The 22949-nt window shown below is 41.9% G+C and overlaps 1 protein-coding gene and 1 pseudogene across 6 annotated transcripts in view; one reads left to right on the forward strand and one right to left on the reverse strand.

Moving 5' to 3' along the window:
• The window catches only part of CIT (citron rho-interacting serine/threonine kinase), a 176586-nt gene extending 161420 nt beyond the window's left edge, over window positions 1-15166 (reverse strand). For all 6 annotated transcript variants that reach the window (XM_037816693.1, XM_037816692.1, XM_037816691.1 and 3 more), the window contains exons 1-3: window positions 15160-15166; window positions 14088-14196; window positions 9976-10117 (exon numbers count right to left, since the gene is read on the reverse strand). In XM_037816693.1, coding sequence (XP_037672621.1) covers window positions 9976-10117; window positions 14088-14183 — 238 coding nt within the window. In that variant the 5' untranslated portion in view covers window positions 14184-14196; window positions 15160-15166. The remainder of the gene's footprint in view (window positions 1-9975; window positions 10118-14087; window positions 14197-15159) is intronic.
• A 4693-nt stretch (window positions 15167-19859) lies between these two features.
• Window positions 19860-21218, forward strand: LOC119519288 (annotated as a pseudogene).
• Window positions 21219-22949: the final 1731 nt, after the last annotated feature.

The raw sequence follows: 22949 nt of genomic DNA on the forward strand, positions 1-22949 counted from the left end.
CGTATTTGTTATCCCCCTCCTCTCCTTTCTTTGTTGCATAGGTGGAGGTGAATCCACTTGGATCAAGCACATCTGATGGACTCCACTGTATCAAGTGTCTTTCCACCCACAGAGAACACCTCTCACCTCGGCCAGGCATCCTGAAAACATCTTTCCTTGATCCCTTGGGGAATCAGGCAGGAGAGGTGGGTGGATCCACAAGAATTCATCGTGACCTCAGTAAAAAATAAATCTCAAGTGCTTTCATGGAGAATTCCAAGCAGAAACAAAATTGAAAGCTGCAAAATATTTTCCTTTTGCCTGGACGGTGCTGTGCCAAGCCCTGTCTCTCTTCTCTGTCCCTTTCCAAGTTTCTTTCATATCAAGTATTTGAGTTTTGAATTATAATTCCCCAAATACACACGCTTGCAACTTTTCTGGGTTGGACTCGATTTCGTTATTGCTTGCACACAAGGACAACCTCTCTTAATTCTCTATTAGGCCTTGGGCCCAAAGGTGTTTATTGTGTTGTCCAATTTAGCAACCCTGGATCTCTCACTAGCTGCCACCTGGCATGTCAACCACACGAGAAGACAAGCTGCTTTGCAGGCAAAACCGCCATAATACCCCCTAAGAATTCTGAGAAACCATTCCAAATTTCAGCATCTTTATCCAAAGGCTATTTTTTTGTTTTTCTTTTATTGTGGTAACACATGTTATATGTTATAACATACACATAACATAAAATTTGCTGTTTTAGCCATTTTAAGTTTGCAATTCACATTTTAAATGGCATGAAGTGTGGCATTAAACATATTTACAATTAATAACATTCACCACCCTCCATTACCAAAACTTTTTCATCACCCCAAAGAGTAACTCTGCACCCATTAAGCAGTATCTCCCCATTCTCCCTCCCCATAGTCCCCAGTAACCTCTAATCTACTTTCTGTCTCTATGAATTTTCTTACTGTAAATATTTCACATAAGTGGAATCATATATCTGTTCTTTTTTTTATCAAGCTTATTTCACTTGGCATTATGTTTTCAAGGTTCATCCATGTTGTAGCATATATCAGAACTTCATTCCTTTTTACTGCTGAATAGTATTCCTTTGTATGGATATGCCACATTGTTTTTTTTCCATTCATCTGTCAACAGACACTTGGGTAATTTCCACCTTTTGGATATTGTGAGTGACGCTGCTATGAACATCAGTGTGTACAAGTACCTGTTCAAGTCCTTGTTTTCAATTATTTTGGATATACACCTAAGAATGCAATTTGCTGGATCATACGTAATTTTTATGTTTAACATTTTGAAGACATGCTAAATCATTTTCCACAGTAGCTACACTATTTTACTTTCCCACCAGGATCGCACAAGGGTTCCAATTTCTCCACATCCTTGTCATATTTTTAATAATAGCCATCCTAGTGGGATAATTTCATTGTGATTTTGATTTGCATTTTCCTAATGGCTAATGATGTTGAACGTCTTTTCATGTGCTTATTGGCCATTTCTATACCTTCTTTGGAGAAACGTCTATTCAAGTCCTTTGCTCATTTTTTAATTGGGTCGTCTTTTCATTGTTGAGCAAAGGTTTTTGATTATTAATGTGAACAAGTGAGACACTAAACTCAAGACTAAGACTCAAAAAAAAAAAAACTTCACAACTTCTCTACACATCAGAAGCTTCTGTGCTCCAAAACCACATCACCCTTCATTCCTGTGCATTTTTAGTTAAAGCATTTAAGGGCCCAGCGGACAGTGAATATTGATGTGGAGATAAAGACCCAAAACACTGTAATAAAAATGCAGTCAAAGAATGGCCTTATCAGATAAACTCTTGGACCTAAAGGGCAAAAGCCAACACAACTGAATCTATTGCCTCCTTTCCTGAAACTCAGTAATCCAACATTTCAACTTCTAGGAATTCACCATTCACAGAAACATGCACACATGCTCAAAAAAAATACATACAAAGATACTTACGGTGAGCACTTTAATAGGACAATAATCAGAATCACCTGAAAGTCCATGAACAAGAGTTAGAAACAACTTCAAAGTCTATCCATACAAAAGATACTAGGTTCATGGTAAAAAGAATGCAATAGGTCGATCTATACTAGAATGCATATGCCATGAGGGCAGGGGTTTTAGTCTATTCTGATCACTGCTGTAAATCCAGTTCCTAGAACAGAAGCTAGCACATGGTAAGTGCTCAAGAAATATTTGTTAAGCAAATGAATCACTAAGAGAGCAAAACCAGTGGCAAAACCTCATGCCGATATGATCCATTTTATTTAAAATTCAACAAGAGTCAATTCTGGTTTTCATTAAAATTAAAGGAGGAGCCACTTGAGTTCTTTTTTGATAAATTAATAAAAATCATTTTTTAGTCACAGATAACTGTGCTTTTGGAATGTAATTCAGAAAGAGTTCAAAGTATTTAGTAACATTGTTACAGCAAAGTTCTTTCTATTCCCATCTACTTAGTTTGTGAAGTTATTTTTCTCCATTGCATAAGAAAAGAATAAAGGGCAAAACCCATCTTATTAAGAGACGTATTTCCATTAAAAGTTCACACTTTATTTTTCAAAACTTCAACAAGAATAATGTTAGAAATGAATGGAAAATGGTTGATAATTGCTGGAGTTAGTTGATGGGTAACAGGTTTATTATACGATTGTCTTTATCTTTGGGTATGTTTGGAATTTTCCATAAATTCTTTAACTGAAATTGACATTTATGTATATGAACCATATTTATTATAATGGAAAGATGTTCATGATATGATAGATTACAAAACAATATGTAGAACATACCATTTTTGTTTTATTTATAGAGTAGATAATGAGAATACATTCTACTACAAAATGACAGTATGCAAGCCCCAAATCTGGTGATCTTTCTTGAGTACCCACTTCCCTTCACTTCTATCCATCATCAGGTTCTGTCCTTTCTACTTTTATAACGTCATTTAAACTTACCATTCTCTTTATCAGCCATAATCTTAATTTAGAAATGGCATCATTTTTCAAGTTTTTGCAGAAAGAATAATTTTTTTTAAGCACAGAATAAAAATGGAATACTATGCACTAAACCACTGGCAGTGGTAAGCTCTGGTGGGTAGGATTTTGAGGGATTTTCTCTCATTACTACATTCTAGTTGACCTTTATATTTATTTTTGTATTATGTTTGCATTTAGGAAAAAAACAAACTCCTTAAAGTCGTCATTGCCCATAGTTAATAAAGTGGTGAACATACAGAAGCTTTTGCCTTCAGTTAACATAGCTGTGAGAGGACAGAATTTCAGCTACTGTTAAACCACCAACAGCAGCCCAACTTTAACAACAGACACTTTTCCACCCATCTTCCAATGTCATACTTGCTGTTTATTTTTAAGTAAATTATATCATACCATGCTTAAAGTTTTGTCATTTATCTTGTTCACTTAGCAGTATATGCATTCAACAAATAATTTATTCAGCACCTATGTGCCAGGTACTGTTTTAGGCACTGGGGACAGAGCAATTAAGAAAGACAAAAATCCCTTCCCTATTTCCCAGATGCTAATTCCCTCCTCGCCCTCAGCCCACCCTTGGGGACATTTCTGCTTTAGGACCACACTCTCTGCCCCATTCACTCCAATAGTCCCTAGAGAAAATCTCCATCCCTACAGGGAGACTCAAGAAATTCAGGCAGTAACAGCTTTTGAACCCTTCTTCACATGGAAAAACAAAGCTTATGCTCCACACAGAAACTCAAAAGAGAAAAGGGAAAAAAATTAACATAATCATCTTTTTTTCAATTGTAGCCTCTCAACCATACTTCCTGGGGAGCCTCTTCGAAAGCATGAAACGGTTCCCTGGAAGAAACTTCCATCAGAAAAATCTACATTCTCTTAGGCCTAGCCCCCTGGTTACTGGATGATTCCAGAAGATCCAATGGCATTAAATAAACAGAAGGCAGTCTCAAAACTAACGAAGGTATATCTTAAAGATCTTGTGATAGGAGGTGGTTTCCTAGACCTTACACCCAAACCGCAAGCAACCAAAGAAGAAACAGATAAATGGGATCTCCTCAAAATTAAACACTTTCATACATCAAAGGACTTTGTCAGAAAAGTAAAAAGGCAGCCTACACAATGGGAGACAATATTTGGAAACCACATTATGAAACAAGGGTTAAATATCCAGAATATATAAAGGGATCTTACAACTCAACAACTGAAAGACAAACAACCCAATCAAAAAATGGGCAAAAGACATGGACAGACATTTTTTTGAAGAGGAAAACAAATGGCTCAAAAATGTATGAAAAGATGCACAACTTCACTGGCTATTAGGGAAATGCAAATCAAAACCACAATAAGATATCATCTCACATCTACCAGAATGGCCATTATCCAAAAAACAGAAAATGACAAGTGCTGGAGAGGATGTGGAGAAAGAAGCACACTTATTCATTGTTGGTGGGAATGTAGATTGGTGCAACCACTCTGGAAGTCAGTGTGGCCGTTCCTCAGGAAACTAGGTATAGAACTGCCACGTGATCCAGCAATTCCAATACTAGGTATATACTCAGAAGAACTGAAAGCTGAGACACAAATGACATTTGAAAATCGATGTTTATAGTGGCATTAATCACAATTGCCAAGAGATGGAAACAGCCTAAATGTCCATCAATGGACAAGCAGATAAACAAACTGCGGTATATACACACAACAGAATATTACGCAGCTAAGACATAACAAAGTCACAGAACAAATAATAATGTGGATGAACCTTGAGGACGTTATGTTGAGCAAAGTTAGCCAGAAACAAAAGGACAAATACCGTATGGTCTCAGTAATATGAACTAACATTACTGAGCAAACTTTGAGAGTTAAAGCTGAGAACACAGGCTACCAGGAGATAGAAAGAAGGTAGAGACTGGGCATTTGATGCTGAAGGAGTATAGAATGTTCAGCAGGATTGATTGTATATATCCAGAAATGGATAGCACAAAACTGTATGATGGTAGCACAATATTGCAGGTACACTGAACAAAGATGGCTATGAGTAAAGCTGAAAGCTGAGGGCTAGGGGCACGTATGACACCAGAAGGAAAACAGATGATAAAGACTGGTACTGTATAACTTATTTAAACCTGGAGTGGTCAATGATCGTGACTAAATGGACAAATACAAAAATATTTTTACATGTGGGAGAACAAATGAATGTCAACCTTGCAAGGTGTTGAAAAGGAGATGATATTGGGAAAAAATATAATCAAAGCAAACTGGAGTCTATGGTCAACAGAAACATTGTAATATGTTTCCATTAAATGTAACAAAGGCAATTTACCAAAGCTAAATGTCTATGAGAGGGGGATATAAGGGAGGGGTGCGGGATTCTTGGTAGTGGTTTTATTGTCTGACCTTATTATATTGTATTATATAGTATTTTTTAATCTTTATTATTTTTCTTTTTTAAAAAAACTTTTTTTTGTATTAATGAATATGTTGAAGTGCCGATTGTGGTGATGAATGCACAACTGCATGACAATACTGTGAACTGACTGTACACTGTGGATGACTGTATGGTATGTGAATATATCTCTATAAAATTGCAGGGAAAAATATAAACAGAGGGATACAAGTGTTGGAGAAAACATGGAGAGAGGGACGTACCTATTTACTGTTGGTGGGGAAGTAGAATGGGGTAGCCTATCTGGAGGACAGTGTAGTGGTTCCACAAAAAGCTACATATGTGGGTGCCGTAAGGTCCTGCAACCTCATTATGGGGTATATACTTGGAAGGTATGACAGCAGGGACACGAATAGACATTTGCACACTGGTGTCTATGGCAGCAGTATTCACGATTTGCAATGGATGGAGGTGGCCTAAGGGTACATCGACTGATGAACAGAATGGTTAACTGTGGCATATGCATACAATAGAAAATGAGCAGCTGCCAGAAGAAATGAAGCCGTGAGACACACAACTAGATGAATGGATCTTGAGGACAGCATTTTGAGTGAAGTATGCCAGAAACACAAAGACAAACCTTATAATGCCTCACTAACATGGACTAACTACAATCTGTAAACTCTGAGAATTAAATCTTAAAGCACAGCTTATCAGAGGAATGCTTATTGTAACAGTCCCTGGATTGTAAGCTCTTCCAACAGTCACATCTATTCCTGAGTTGTAATGGCTATCTCCAAATTCTGAGATGCTGAGCTCTTTGTATATAACCTGGTCAGGCTCTGGAACTTTGGGTTTCTGTGTGACACCTGAAACTCAGAGCTAGAACTTGGCAGCTGTGAATGTCAGTATTAGCTCATACAGCCACTGTTAAAAAAGCTGAAAAAGAGTCCAGACTTCAATTAGAGATAGGAATGAAGAAGATCTGGTTAGGACTAAGGCAAATGAGGCCAAAAGGTAAAGGACAATATCGACTGCATTTTAAAACTTCAACTTCTGTGTGAGACCAAGGGAAGAGATGTTTATTTGGTGAAGGAGCTATATTTTCTGCAGCACATTAAACAATTTAACTTGTATGGTCAGTTTATTCAAACACCATAATTACATGGAGCTTCTGAACAGGAAGTCAGATCGGGTAGGTTTGTACAGGCTAGTGTGAAATACTGATACATCCCAAAGTAATTTGGGCAGAGAATTAAAATATATTTGCAGGGCCCCCCTGAGGAACTAGGGAAAAATGCAGTAATGTTGGAGGTTCCCACCTGGGTTATTACTGATATTCTCACAAACATTGAGGACTAACAATTTAGTAGGATGAGCCCTCAATCTTGGGGCTGGCCCTTATGAAACTTGTTACTGTAAAGGAGAGGCTGAGCCTACTTTTAATTGTTGCCTAAGAGTCTCCCCCAAAGAACCTCTTTGTTGCTCAGATGTGGCTCTCTCTCTCTCTCTCTAAGCCTACTTGGCAGGTGAACTCACTGTCCTCCCCACTACATGGGACATGACTCCCAGGGGTATAAATCTCCCTGGCAACACAGAACATGATTCCCAGGGATGAGCATGGACCTAGCATGAGAAAATCTTCTTGTCCAAAAGGGGGCAGCAAAAGAAAACAAAATAAAGTTTCAGTGGCTGAGATATCTCAAATGGGGTCGAGAGGTCATTTTGGAGGGCATTCTCATGTGCTATATAGATTTCCCTTTTCAGGTTTTAGTGTATTGGAATAGCTAGAAGGAAATACCTGAAACTGTCAAACTGCAACCCAGTAACCTTGATTCTTGAAGATGACTGTATAACTATGTAGCTTACATGGTATAACTGTGTGATTATGAAAACTTTGTGGCTCACACACCCTTTATCTAGGGTATGGATGGATGAGTAGAGAAATGGGGACAAAAACTAAATGAAAAAGAGGGTGGGATGGGGGTGATGGAATGATTTGTGTGTTCTTTTTTACTTTTATTTTTTATTCTTATTTTCATTCTTTTTGGAGTAAAGAAAATGTTCAAAAATTGATTGGGGTGATGAATGCACAACTATATGATGGTACTGTGAACAGCTGATTGTACACCATGGATGACTGTATGGTATGTGAATATATCTCAATAAAACTCAATTTAAAAAAAAAAAATAACGAAGGTGCCTATGGATGGCTCAGTAAACCAAGTCTGTTGCATAATTTCCCTTTCCCTCCCACCCCCAACTTAGAATTTAAATACTCAAGAAATTAAGGCGCTTATTCAAACAAATAAGGAATAATGAACAAGTACCCCAAAGACATTTAAAGTTGATCATTTTGAGATTAAACTTTGAGACATATGATTACCATTATTGAGTAGCATAATTGAGTGTCTACGATGTGCCAGGCAACATGAGAAGCCGGCCTGGGAATGAACCCCTTCAATCCCCACACAGTCTTAGTAAAGGTGTGTTATGCCCATTTTACAGATGAGGAAACTGAGGGCAGGCACGGTACATGTAAAATACTGAACATCACTGTAGTGGACATACTCTGATTTGACCTACTCGGCACCCTTGCTCCTTTAGGTAACTGTATATCCCCCATTCCATGAGTTCCTGGTAATTATGGTACTCTAACCCCTTTGGGTACCCAGAAGAGGACAATCAAAATACTTCACTTCCCCACCCAACTACAGGCCAAAAGGTAGGCAAATGACCCAAAACAGAGCCAATCAGAACCTTCCCTGGGATAGATAATGGAAGAGAAAAGTTGTGCCAGGTGTGGGAGATGGTCTCCACAGATGGTGCCCAATGAATCATGCCTCCTGGAATTCAGGTCCTTGTGTAGTTTCCTTCCACAGGGAATCCAAGCAATCCTATGACTCACTTCAAACAAGAGAATGCAGCTAAAGAGAAGCTACATCCATTCCAGGTGCAAGCCTTAAGAAGGGCTGGTAGCTTCTATTTTTGTGATTTTGGAAAACTTGAGCTGCCACATAGGGGGTCCAGCAACCACTATAAATCCGAGGCTGACGAACCTTTTCTGGAAAGGCCAGAGTAGGTATTTCAGGCTTTGGGGGCCATATGGTCTCTATTACAACTACTCAACTCTGCCACTGTAGCCCAAAAGCAGCCATAGACAATATGTAAAGAAATGAGCATGGCTGTGTTCCAGCAAGTTTTATTAACATAACAGGTAGCCCAGGACATACCTTGCTACTGATGTACAAAGATCACCTAGAGAAGCCATGTGGAAAACAAGGGCCCCTGAGACTGCATGGAGAGAGGGAGATGGATGGAGAGGGAAGAGGGGAAGGGGGGGGTTGAGAGGAGGAGGAGACACGGACCCAGTCATCTCCGAGTCCCAGCTAAGCCCAGCCTTCCTGCCAAGGCACTAGACATGAGGGAGCCACCTTGGACGTTCCAGGCCAGGTGAGCCCCCCAATGACTGCAATCTCGGCCAACATCACATGAAGAAAAGAGACCCCCAGCTGAGTCCAAGCAACCCACAGAATCGTAAGAAGTACCACAGTGATGGCTGTTTAAGCCACTAAAGTTTAGGGTGGTTAGTCACACAGCAAGGTTGAGTAAGGCACAGTTTCTCAACCTCAGCACTACAGACATTTTGGACTGGAAAACTCTATCATGGGGGCTGTCCGGTGCACTGCAGAATGCTGAACAGCATCTCTGGCTTCCACCCACTAGATGCCAATCACACCCCCTCCCCAGATGTGACAATCAAAAAGTGTCTAGAAGTTGCCAACTGTCCCCTGGAGGACATAACTGCCCCTAGTTGAAAAACACTGGTATAAGATAAGAGTATGAAACTAAGGAAGCAACAGCCAACTCCCCACCCCAAACCCACCCCCACCAAGTAGAAGTCAAGCAAAGCAAAGAGCAGGATGGGGGCAGGGCCACATTATGACTGCCATAGGCCCTAGGCACTTTTACCTCCAGGGGTCCCTTCCTCAGTAAAAAATATCAGAAGCTATATTTGATGACTGCATTGGTATGAGGACTATAATTCAGGCTGGATTCATTATACATTATTATATTCATTTTTCCTTATGCTTTTAAAATCAATTAAAATTCAATTGATTAAATTATTATTGAGTGTTGACTATGTGCCAGGCAACAAAAGCCTTCTCTGTGCATAAACACATTCAATTTTAAATTAATAAAAATTGAGTATCACGCCTACTGGGCCTCCTGGATCAGTCATCCGTGGCTGAGGGTAGGGATAGGGGCCAGAGGGCATCATCATTTAAGTCCCTGGAACCAGCTGGATCCAAAGCTTAATCGCCCCGATTTCCCAGTTTCGTGAGTTAATAAATTTACTTTTTTTGCCTAAGCTAGTTTGAGTTGAGTTTCTGTTGCTTGCAACCAAGTGACCTGACTTACCCGGTCTGCCCACTTGGAGCCTAAACTCGATCCTGGGTCTGTCTTACTGCGGAAGAGAGTTCTTCCCCCCAACACCATCCATTAACTCATTCTGACTGTGGAATCCTTTCAGTTTTCTCTGGCAATACAGTTTTCAAGAAAAAAGTTCCCCAGACTTACACTTCCGGACAAAGTTGCTCACGTGCTTAATCTTCATCAGAGCAGGCTGACTGCATTCTTCAAAGAGAACAAAGAGGGCATCTAATATCCCTTCTCGGGAAAGAGGAGACATCTGCTGTTGAGTCATAAAGGGTGGTTTCCCCTAAAAACAGCAAACAGCAGATGGAGACACTGTCAATAATGAAAAGCTTTGATCAATAACATCCACACAGGGTAAATTACCAGCCACCAACTCGAATAACAGCTCATGACGCACCCTAACAGCACGATTCTCTGGCTTCGTTCTTTAATGCAACGTCAATTGACAGTCATTAAGTTATCACTTGCATGATTCAATACTATGGGTTTCTTTTACCAGCACCTGGGAAGAAAAACTTCACAAGCATGTATTAATAAGAAAAGGCCCTTTATTCTTGTGGTTCTGAGACTTGAACATTTACCCTGGACCCTGCTGGTTCTGACATGTTTCCATGTCTCCACAACAGAACACAACGATTGTCACTTCTTTCACGTGTACCCAGAGGTTTGTTAATATAATTTCAGTTCCTTTAATTCACTATTTGGACCATCTAGAGTAGTGTGAGTGTACTATCATTAAAGCTAATTTATTCATGATCTAGAGAAATAGTTACAACTGACAGGCTGTATCTAGCCCACAGACATGTTTTGTTTAGCCTGTAGCATCTAAAATAATTTGAATTATCTGCCAATATTTAAAAATCAGGAGATTTCACATAAAATTTGGGGTTTCTGGCTTCTTTTGAAAAACTGGAGGATCTGGCAACATTGAGCCTGCATTTCTGCCTCATCAGGAGAGCTGGAGCTAAATAATGCTGCCCCCTCTTGATGCAAATGTGTTCTGCAGTTCACAGCAGACCTGACTCCCAGTCTTCCATCTGGCCCATATGACTCATTTCCACTCACTACCTGGCCCCCAAGTGCATGAGTTTGCAACCCGGGGTCTAAGGCAATGGTTCCCAGGTGCCAGTCCATGGATTACATGGAGGTCTGGCTGCAAAGAGGGCTGTCAACAATTCCTCCATCCGTGTATGCGCAAGCCACTCCTCCTATCAAAAGCTGGAGACTATATCCTCTCCCCTTGAATCTCCACTGTCCCTGGGACTCGCTTAGACCAACAGAATGTGCCAGAAGTGATACCGTGCCAGTACAGGGTGGGGCCTAAAGAAGCCTGGCCGCCTTCTGCTTTTGCTCTTTTGGGAAGCCAGATGCCATAAAAAAAAGCTTGATCTACACCAGGGATCAGCATGGTATGGCTCATGGGCTGAATCTAGCCCACCTTCTGTTTTTTATAAATAAAATTTTATTGGAACACAGCCATGCTCATTCATTTACATATTGTCCATGACAGTTTTCGCCAGCAGAGGCAGAGATGAGTAGTCGTAACAGAGACCATATTAGCCCACAATGCCTAAAATATTCACTATTTACAGAAAAAATTTACAACTCCTGGGCTAGACTACTGAGTTATGAAAGATTTCATGGAGAAAGAGGCCACCTCAAAGAGCACGGAGGCACCCCAGCTGGCAGTCAGCACCCAGCTGTTCCAGCCCCCCAACCAAGGTCCCAGGTGAATGCAGCCAGAGTGACTCCAGATGACGTTACAAAGTGGGATAGGAGAACCACCTAGTTGAGTCCAGCCAACCCAGAGAATCATTAGAAAAAAATTAATCCTCATTGCTTTCAACCACTGAGTTTAGGAGTTATTTGGTAACAGAAACAAACTGCTACATTTGAATAACCTGGGAAACTTATTAAAATAAAACAAAAACAAACAAAAAAAAAAACAAAACAGATTTTTGTGGTCCTATCCCCATATCTGAATTAGAATTTTCCAGGCTGCAGCTAGAATTTGTTTTATTGACAAGCTCAAGAGATTCAGAACTTGGACAAGTTTGGGAAGCACTAGGTCACAAGGCCCCAATATCTGTCACTATGGTCACAGCTCTGCCACTAACTCAGAAAAATTAAATATCTTTCTTCTGTTCTTTCAGAGTTCAGACCAATGAGAGCAGTGGTTCCCAAATACAGCATTGATTCTTAACCAAGTTTTCAACATTCTGCAGAAATGAGAAAAAATGAGCACCACATGATGACTTTTTTATAAACTTAAATGTGTTCAAATTAAAGCATGGTCCTTTATTCTGACATGATCTCCTTCCTCTCTGTTTCTTACTTAAAATGTCCTTTCTCTATGAAATAAAAGGGCCAGAAGTTAATAGGTTCTTCTTCTGTCTGTTTTTTTCTTCTTACTCAGCAAAATGAAAAGTTGGCAAAAGTTGGCAAACCTATGTCAGCCTGGCAAATTTGTGAAATTTTGCCGGCTCAAAAATCTAAAAGTGTGCCAACCACTTACCTAGAACTTGTTGGAAAGTACTCAAGTAGCAGAGGAAAAAAAAAAAAAAAAGACACCTATAAGGCAGGTGGAAGCACTTGCCTAAATGGAAGCCAAAATTGTTTACTGTATCTAAATCTGATTAAAAAGGCATTGTGTGAGAAAGGAACAGTATACTTAGCTGTTCACGAGGAAGCAAGTGTTAAGAGTGCATCCCACTTGCAAATAATGGTTTTCCTGGAAGGGGAGGGGAAACTTAGCATTAGGAAAAAAAAATGAATTGGGTTTTTACCTACAGTCCTTGCTGCTATGATGAAACTGAAAGATACACTTAATAAATTCTGACACATGCTGGCAGCATGGCCCGGAATTCCATGCCCAGGCTTTGAAGTCCCACAGACCGAAGAGGGAGCCTGGCTCTGCCATTTACAGGCTGTGTGATCCTGGGCAAGTCCTTGCCTCCCTCTTTATCTCAGTCTCCTATTTAAAATGTAAATAAGCATAGTCCCTATCTGTCTGAATCTGAAGTGAGATAATCACCTGGCTCTGTGCCTGGCCCCATGAAAGCCATCAATAACTATGACATAATCAGCACACTATAAGCACTTAAGAAATGGTAGCAGTGAGCTGCTGTAATAATTTGCAGCAGTTTGAGAGTAAAATGATAAAGAGGCTAGAAAATCGCAGCACTTTAGGAAGGTTAGAGATGGTCGGCTCATTTGTGAAAAGTATCTCATCAATTAAACTTGTGGCAGGGAAGCTTTTCAATTTGTTTGCACTCTGATGTGTCTGAACATTACCCAATACCAATATTTTGAAAGATATTTTATCAAAAACATATTGCTATTTATCACCATGGAGGTATACTACCTAAAAATGCTCCTAAATATAGTTACTGCTAAGTGAACAGAAATCTGTAATTACTATAATTAACTAACACTATTTCTATACTTAGTATTAACAATAGCTACCACTTAGAAAGTACTTACCAAGAGCCAGGCGAGGTGCTAAGCGTTTTATATGGATTCTCTTACTCCTCCTAACCCTGTGAATTATGTACTAGAACATCTATTTTAAAGAATAGTAAGTGAGTTCAGAGAAGGTTAATGACTCATCCAAGGTAACAGGGCTAACAGGTGCTGAGGCCAGGATTTGACCCAAAATCTTTACGACTTTCTATATTGGCCCCATGACTTGACTTGTGAATACATAAATCAAAGAAGGATTTCTACTTTAGCAGTGTTTCCTATATATCAAAAACAAATGTTTACAAGTCTACCTGGAAATAAGTTCATGACATGAGGGTTTAACATAGGATTACACTTCTGGAGCAATGGAAATGTTTTATATCTTGGCAGGGATGTGGGTTACACAGGTGTGTATACTTAGCAAAACTTTTTTTAAAAGAGATCTGAACAGTAAACATCTCTTGAATGAAAAAGAAATAGGATTACACCCACAGAAATTTTGGTTCAAAGTATATCTTTGTTTTTCTTTTTTTAATACAAGGACAAACTTTAGTACAGAAGTATAGAGTGCGAGAACTGATAAAAACTTCTCCCTTCAAGGACAAGTTCAGCTATCTATTCCTGTCTGCACAGTGGCCTCCTCTTTCTAATGCAATCAGCTCATTTAAAGCACTGAATAGGATTTCTCATAGAGTATCAGTCTCTGTCCTATAATAAAAGCAGAGGTGAGTGACAAGGCATTTTCAAGGACACAAACACAGGTGAGCAAAGCTGGCAGAGCAGCCGGTTACCTGGAAGAAAAGATTCAGCCTGGAGGCCCGGCTGGCAATGGGTTCTGCAGCACCAGCGTCCGGCACGTTCCGCGCTCCATATTTGAACTTCAACATCTCCCCACTGGTGCTGAAGGGAGATTGGAAAAGGTCAGGTGTGTACTGACGATCCCTAAGACACCTGCAGTTTCGAGCAGGAAGGTCTTGAGAGACCCTAAACTCCCTCAAGCAATAAGGGACAGGGACATGAAAATCAGACATGGGCTGGCCTTACGGAGCTCAGTCTGACAATGGAGGATTAAAAACCAAACTGTAACTCACTATAACAAGAGGTGATACACTTATCTGACATACTATTTTACTTACAAAGTTGCTTATTATATGCCCCCCTTGGAATATAAGCTCTACAAGAGCAGGGATTTTTTGTTCCCACATAGTGGGGATACACCTAGCCTAACACAAAGCAGGTGCTAGTAAATAATTATTGAATGAATGTATGTGGGAGGGGATAAAACATGGAGCAGTGTAAGGGCAATGACAGGTCTTTGTTTCACCGAAAAGGTAACATTTGAACCTTGAACGAGGTGAGTACCAAGCCTGGCTGGTACCTGGGGAAAGAAAGGTAGCCCTGGCAGGGAGAACAGCCAGGGAGAACAGCAGCGGTCCAGAGGCAGCACCTGGCCTTCTCTGACAACAGCAGGGAGGGCAGAGGGGCTGGAGCAGGAGGAAACGGAGGTGAAGTAGGAGCAGATGAGGGGGTAGGTACCGAGAGTACGAAGACGCTGAAGCAGGGAGTTAATTGTTAAGGGAATGTGTATACGGGACTGTCGACCCCACTGGACAGAACGCAGGTAATGCTGGCAGGAGGCAGCGCAGAACACACGCAGGGCCCCACCCAGCTGAGGAAACTAACACCCAGGCACCGCCTTCCGCTCCCGGGGGAGGGTGGGCGCGCGCCCGGCAGGGACGGGGTAGACTCTCCCGGCGTAGGGCAGCCCGGGGACGGAATCGCAGCCCTCCCCGCTGCGGGAGAGGAAACTCGGATTGATGTGAGCGGGATCCGGGAATTCAGGGTGGGGAGAATCAGACTCACGCTCCGCCGCCCCTTCGAGCCCGCGCGCCGCTCCACCCCGCGCCTCCCGCCGCCGCGTTTGAACCCGGAGAACGGCGCAGGCGGGACTTAACCGTGTGCGGGCCAATCAGAGAGCCCGATCCTAGGACGGACAACTGCGTCTCCGTCAGGTCCCCGCCCAATTCCGTAAGTGGAGAGCCAATCACATTGCTTCTTCCTTTGACTCGAGACCAATGGGAGAAGGGTAACGACAAACCCGCAGGGAAGGTCCTGGAAGTTTGAAATTGACGGTTGAGCAGGATGCAGAGATTGGGGAAGCGTCTGTTTTGTGTTTCTGGCCCCTGGGGAGGTGGCTGGAGAGCCTCATCGTGTTCCCGTGGCTTCCTGCGAGGAGGATGGCAGCTGGGCTGCTCTGCCTGGTCTTTCTGACCTTCAAACCCAGCTAAAGTCGGAGCACCTGTTGCGATGGGACACCTAGTAGTTATCTGCTACAGCTGAGGCAGCAAATGGTTTGCGCTTGACACTTCAGCTTGCCTCTGTGACTGCATCTCTGGGGCGACTATTCTTCTCGCCGTCTGAAAAGACAGTCTTTAAAAAGAAATTGACGGCAAGAGAGTTAAACTGGTACTTCACTAAAGAGGAAATCCAAATGGCCAACAAATGTAAGAAAAGGTGTTCGAGCTCGTTAGTAATCAAGAAATATTGAAATTAAAACCCAATGGGATACAGTAATCCACACACACCCGGGGGAGAGGGGTCTGACGTTGTTGGTGAGGATGTGGAGCTACACACACTCATACATAGCTGATGAGTAAACTGGTAAAATATCTTTGAAAAGAGTTTGGCACCATTTGCTAAGGTTGAAAATGTGAATAATCAATAACTCACTCTTTGGCATATACTTCAAAGAAATGCCTAATTATGGACACCGGGAGACATATAGAAGAATGTACAAACAGTATTCTATTACATAATGGCAAAACAACTGGAAGCAACCCAAATGTCAATCAGCAGTAGAAAGGATATTAAAATTTTATGCTTTGTATTCATACAGAAATCAAAAAGATTGAATTAGAGCTGACCACGATGACTTGAGGAGGCTCAAAACAATGCTGAGTGAAGGAAGCAAGACAATAAAGTATGATTCCATTAATGTATCGATTTCAAAAACAGACAAAGTCATGTTGTTTAGGGATGGACATATGGGATAAAGCCATAAAAAAAAGCACAAATCAGCATAGTGGTTACCTGGGGTGAGGGTGCAAGACTTTCAGGATGCTGCTATAACCACTTTGTTAACCAGTGATAATATGTATGTTTGTGTTATAATTATTAAGCCGCATATATATAGAGAGAGAGAGATTCTATTTATGTATATAAAAAAATTTAAGGGTGTGATCCTTCTTGTACTCTTCTAATCCCTACCCTAGAAAGAACTGGAGATGTGTTATCACACACACAAAAGCATCAGTACAAACTCAAACCTAGAAACTTGCTTAATACGTATTTTGTTTGTTTTTCCAAACATAACTGGCTTCTTTTTCCTGGAATAATGATAGCTACTCTCTACCAAACCATGTCTCATTTTTTTTCTTTTTTAATCAAACACCTTACCTCATTTAATCCTTACCTTAACCCTGAGAGGGAGGAAATATTATCCACATTTTACAGATGGGAAAACTGGGTCTGAGAGAAGTGAAGGGACTAATTCTGGGTCATGCTGCTTTAGGCAGTAGAGCTGGGGTTGGAATTCCTGGACTATCTTACTCCAAAATCGTTTCTTCTACACAAAACCTGCTCAGAAGGCATTAGAAATTCTTCCAGCCTCTCCTTCTGCTGCGTTGCAGAGGCTAGCCTAGTCCAGAAATATGTATTTTGGTCAGAAATGCCCCGATGACATATAAGTGAGGAGATTAAGGTTTGGGGACGGCAAGGTGAGGGGTGATGCAAAGTAGGTTGTAGGCTGTTGAACCGGCTGTTGGCTTGATATAAAGAATCTCAGAAAAAGCTGTGTGTGGATCTAGTCAATGCTTCTGCTGATTTCTCTAGTTCAGCCAAACCTGTTAGTTTCCAGGTGTCACTAATAAAAGCTTTACCAGAATCTCAGGACTTGTTCATCCTGAAATAGAATGCCATCTTAACAGCACTGTTTTGCACTGCCCTGAACCCAGCCTAAATATCCTACTAATTTCCTATTAGAACAATTCCTGGCCTCTGCAAATCTTTTGTGGAACAAGACAGGAAATAAACATCGAATAAGGTAAAATAAATAAAGCAAAAACCACCTTAATTCCAGCAATTTTCTTTCAGGAATAGTAACTGCACAGAAAGTTTACAGGGAAAGAGAATTAGGAGGGAGCAATTGTGGTTGTGCTGATACTAAAAAGATAAGACGCTACCAAACAGAAGCTAGACTAACAGGAAACATGGGACTTTATGTTTGTTCTTACACAAAATAAATCAACGATCAGTGTCTGGCAGAATATGAATCCATGATGATGATTGCAATGGGGGTTCTGAACAAACTTCATCATAAATGAGTCATAATGAAACACATTAAGATGCTCTTGTAGCCAATCATTCATTCAACAAACATTTATTGTGCCAAGCACTACGATAAAGATGAAACAGACACCCTCCTTATCTGTTCTTGAAGAGCCGAGTCTGGTGGGTAAATGGACCTGTATACTAACAATTGGGTAACAAGGTGAGAATTTCCTGTAGCAGTGGAGGATACAAAGGGCTGTGCCTTCAAGAAAAGAGTAGGTGGTGTGTGACAGCAAACACCCCCACCCCAAACTTGGACATAAAAGAAATATGATTGCCCTTGGAGTGTTCAACTGGGAGGTAACACAAGCAGAGATACATCCAGGCACCTTAAAGAGATAGGAATGAATGTAAGGCTCACACTAGGTTTAGCAGGATCCTCAGAATTGTACACACACTCCCCCTCCACACACACACAACCCCGCACACACATACACACACACACAAAAGAAAAAGAGTCAAGAAGCTGAACCCATCCTGGATATGAAAAGACAAAGCCATTCTGGTCTTCTTAGCCAGGAAAAGTGCCTCAAGCAGTTTTAGCCAAAGGAAACTTCTAAATAATGAAAATTACTATGAACTGAGTGTTTTCTAATTACCAGGCATATCTTAGGCATTACCTGTTTCCCAAGATGTATATCACACCACTTGTAATGAAAGATGCTTTCAGGTGGTACACAAATGTTATAATTTTTTAAGTTACGTATTTACTTGTGTGTTAGGAAAACCTATAACTAGTCCATCAAACCAAGTATTTCATACATGGTGTCACTTTAGGTGAGGCTAAAGAAGAAAAAATGAGTCAAAATGTTAAGTAAACAGAACAGGTGGTACACAGGTATAGCAAAAAAACATCTTGAAATGTAGGAAATGGTGCATTATCTGGCATAATTCTCCAATCCCTGAGACAGGCACTATTATTAGCACCTCTCTTTACCAACATGAAGACTGAAGCTTAGAGAAGTTAAGCTACCAATCAGTGGTGGAACCAGGACTTGAACTTTTGCTCTAAGGGCCATTTTGATAACCACCAAATTGTACTGGCTTCTTATGTTTATCCAGCACGTGGCTCATCATAGATTCTCATAAATATTTGTTGAATAAATGATGATGTCATTTATTCAGCCCCCACCCCCAGCGATTCTCATTTCATTCTTCTGGGGTGAAGCCTGGATATTGGAAGTTTTAAAAGCTCCCCAGGTAGCCCCAAGGTACAGCCAACATTGGGAATCCCTTGCCTAGAGAGAGCAGGTATCTACTAAGAAATGTCAGATTAAACACTTCATTGTAATAAGCTGGCAATCGGGCTTTATCCATCAATCTGTGTTAACAAGCATCAGCCCCTGAGAGAGGGACCAACTCACGCTCTCTGATACACAGTTACCTGAAGACCTTGGGATGGGCCTTCCAAGCCTTTGTTCTATGATCCACCATGATGAAAACAGAGTGATAGCCAAAAAATTTAAGAGAAAGAAGCAAACAATGGGTTATACTCAGCTTAAATAAGCACTGGATCTGAAAAAAAAAAATTCTTTTTTTCAATATTTCGAGCTTAGGGTGAAGATGAGTATACAAAATGGAGAGATTCCCAAACAATACATACAGAGGGTACAAAGCTTAATTTTGGCTCCTCTTCTTTTCTTCCCCCCCCCACTCCAGTGATGCCCTATTAAGTAGAGATTTTAAACTCAAATGTATATCAAATCCTAGAGACTTGTTACCACCTCTTTGTAGCCTGCCAACAATTAACTTTGTAGGCTCTCAATAAAAATTTATTGAATTCATGAATGAACTAGTTTCTCAGGCTACATATATCATTTAACATCTTTGGGCCTAAATTTAAGCCTAGTCATTGTAAGATTTAAGAGGTAAGTGTTGTGAAAATGCTTTGCAAAATCTAAAGCCAGCAACCCACGTGCTTGGAGAAATATTTGTAAACCACATATCTGAAAAGGAACTACTTTCCAGAATACATAAATAAATCTTACAATTCAACAATAAGAATACAAATTATCCAATTAAAAAATGGGCAAAGGAGATGACATGATCCTATATAAAGAAAGTCTCAAAAAGTCTACAACAAAGCAATGAACGCTAATAAACAAATTCAGCAAAGTGGCAATGTTTTAGTTGGCTAAAGCTGCCAAAATGCAATATACTTGAAATGTGCTAGAATGCCAATCGCTCCCGTCATCATCAGCAGCCCCGACCTCATGGCTGTAGACTGCAAAGAGATCATCAAAAACCACCACATGCAATCCATCTCATTTGCCTCAGCAAGGACCCGGACACAGCCAAGTATGTCACCAACATTGCCAAAGACCCCATGAATCAGATAACCCACCACATTCTGGAATGTCCTGAAGGGCTTGCCCAGGACGTCATCAGCTCCATTGGCCAGGCCTTTGAGTTGGGCTGTAAGTAAAACCTCAGGAATCTGCCCAAGCTAGACCCACACACAAACACACACACACACACACACACACACACACATGCACGCGTGCACACACACATGATGGAATGGCTGGCTTTGATGGCTCAGCCTGAGATGAAGAAGAACCACCAGATCATCAGTACTAAAATGCCTTCCCAGGGATGAAACCCTCTACTGGAAGGAGCCACCTGGGGGCTGCTCAGCCCGTTTTACCCAGTGCCCAGACTCCGAGCCACCTGGGGGCTACACTGCCTGTGGGGCAGCCTGTTGGGGGAGACCCCAAAGTCTGCAAACAGATGCCACCTGCACCACCTTGCCCTGGTAGAGAGCTCTTTGATGATCCCTCCTATGTCAACAGCCAGAGCCTAGACAAGGCTGGGCAAACGGGGTGGGGGAAGCCCCACAATCCTGCCATCAATGGCCACATGCCCTTTTTTACATGAGGCCCTTTGAAGATGCCCTTTGGGTGCCTCCGCCTTCCCAGTCGTTGTCCATGGCTGAGCAGCTCCAAAGAGAGCCCTGGTTCCATGGGAAGTTGAGCTGGCAGGAAGCTGAGGCTCTGCTGCAGCTCAATGGGGGTTTCCTAGTGCAGGAGAGCACAAGCACGCCTGGCCAGTGTGTGCTTGCCGACCTGCAGAGTGGGCAGCCCAAGCACCTGCTACTGGTGGACCCTGAAGGTGTGGTTCAGACAAAGGATTACCGTTTTGAAAGTGTCAGTTACCTTATCGGCTACCATATGGACAGTCACTTGCCCATTATCTCTGGAGGTGGTGAACTCTGTCTCCAGCAGCCTGTGGGACAGAAACCACGATCATTCCCAGTGCTCTCTCCCAGAAGATGCCACCAGCCGCATCTGCTCTATTCCCTGATCCTCAGGACCTCTCGTGGGCGTTCTAGGGGCTTGGCCTTGCATAGGAGCTGGGGGTGGACCCTGGGTTCAGCATCCTGCTGAGTGAGAGGGTTTGAGTCAGCAGACTGGGGTGGAATCCTGCTTCTCCCCAAACCCCACCAAAGGATTAATGTATGGAGCAGCCCCCTGCCCTGGGCCTTGCCTGAGCCAACCTGATCCCCTCTTCCCCTAGAAGGCAGATATGCTTAAGGCCTGAGCAGTGCCTCCTTGTTGGAGAATGTCCTGTGGTGATAGGCCCAGGGAAGCAATCACCCTTCCAGAGATGAGGGAACGAATCCCAACTTCAGTCTACCCCTGAGCTCAGTATAGCCCCCAGACCTCTCTCAACTACCTCCCCACCCCCAGTGTCTAAACTCTGTGCCTCTGACCATCTCCTAGATCTGAAGATATTTTATGCAAAGAGTTCTCCTTGGGCCCCTGAGGTCAAGGACAGGAGTCCTGACACCTTGGTTTCTGGGGCCCTGTCCTCTCCTAGCTCAGCACCGTCTCCAGTTTGGGTTGGGGGAACAGAGGCTGGAGTGCCAGCTGTCCCCTTTCCATGGGGGATAGGTAACCCTTAGAGACTGCCCCAGAGGCCCCTCCCAGCCAAGGGGAGATGGACCCCTCCCTTGCTCGGTGCCTGCCCCTCACAGAAGGGGTCTGACTATACATTTTGTAAGCCCCAGTCCGCTGTGTTGGAAGCATGTGATACTCTGCAGCTAAAGTGTGGGCCTTCCTCTGTGGTCTCTGTCCTGCCTCCCCTGCTGTGGTGGGGGGAGTAGGAGGACTGAATGTGGCCTCCTGTACAGTTAACTCTCCCAGGAAGATTTTACAGAGGAGGGAACAGGGCCTTTAAGACTCAAAAGTGGTAGACAATCCCCAAATACCGTCTCTAGATGTGAAATTGCTTTTATTTTTTTTTATTTTATATACATGTATTTTTAGGGCTGTAGATCTACTTTCTAATTTTGTCTTCTACGGCTTGGGCTTAAGCACGAAATGATAATCGATTACGTTTATATCTCACCTCTTTGACTTTTCAAAACCCTTTGACAGTCATTGGCATTTTCCTCACCCTGGCCTGTGAGGAAATTGGGATCGGCAGCATTAATTTTTTTTTCTGGAGAGATCTGAGGCAGAAAGAAGTTAAGGGCCGGGACTAGAGAAGCCTGAGCCTCTTACACCAAGGCTGGGAGGTAGAAGTTTGGCTGAAAAAAAAATGTTTCACAAAAGGGGAAATTAAAACCCTGCAGTTATTTATTGAGTACCTTTTACATGTCCAGTCCTGTACTGAGCCTGGTGTGGCCACGAAGATAGGGAAGGTGGCTGTGCTCTTTCAAGGCCTTGTGGATAAGGGAGAGTTGACTTCTAATCCCTAATCCTCGCCTCCTTTTTTTTTTTTGGATATTTTCATGGGTCTCACTTGAACCAAAGGGAAATAACCCTCATTAAATTCTGTATCTTCATAAAGAAAAAAGAAAGAAATGAAGTACTGATGCGTGCTTCAACATGGATGAATCTTGAAAACATTACACAACATGAAAGAATCCAGATGCAAAGAGCCACAAATTGTATGGAAATGTCAGAATAGGCAAATCCATAGAGACAGAAGTAGAGAAGTGGTTGCCAAGGAGAGGGAAGGAGGAGGGGATGGGAAGTGACTGCTAATGGGTACAGAATTTCTTCTGGGGGTGATGAAAATGTTCTGGGATTAGAAAGTGGTCATGGCCGCACAACATTGGGAATATACCAAAAACCACTGACTTGTGCACTTTTAAAGGGTGGGCTTTATGGTATGTGGATTATTATTTCTATTTTTTTTTTAATGTAAAAAAAAGAAGACTAAAACTAGTATAGAAATGTGAGACATCATGTAACTCAAGGTCTCTCATCCTCTGTACTATTATCATTTGGGGCTGGAGAATTCTTTCTTGCGGGGGA

This window comes from Choloepus didactylus, chromosome 23 (genome assembly GCF_015220235.1).
Source record: "Choloepus didactylus isolate mChoDid1 chromosome 23, mChoDid1.pri, whole genome shotgun sequence".
In the NCBI taxonomy this organism is placed as follows: Eukaryota; Metazoa; Chordata; class Mammalia; order Pilosa; family Megalonychidae; genus Choloepus; species Choloepus didactylus.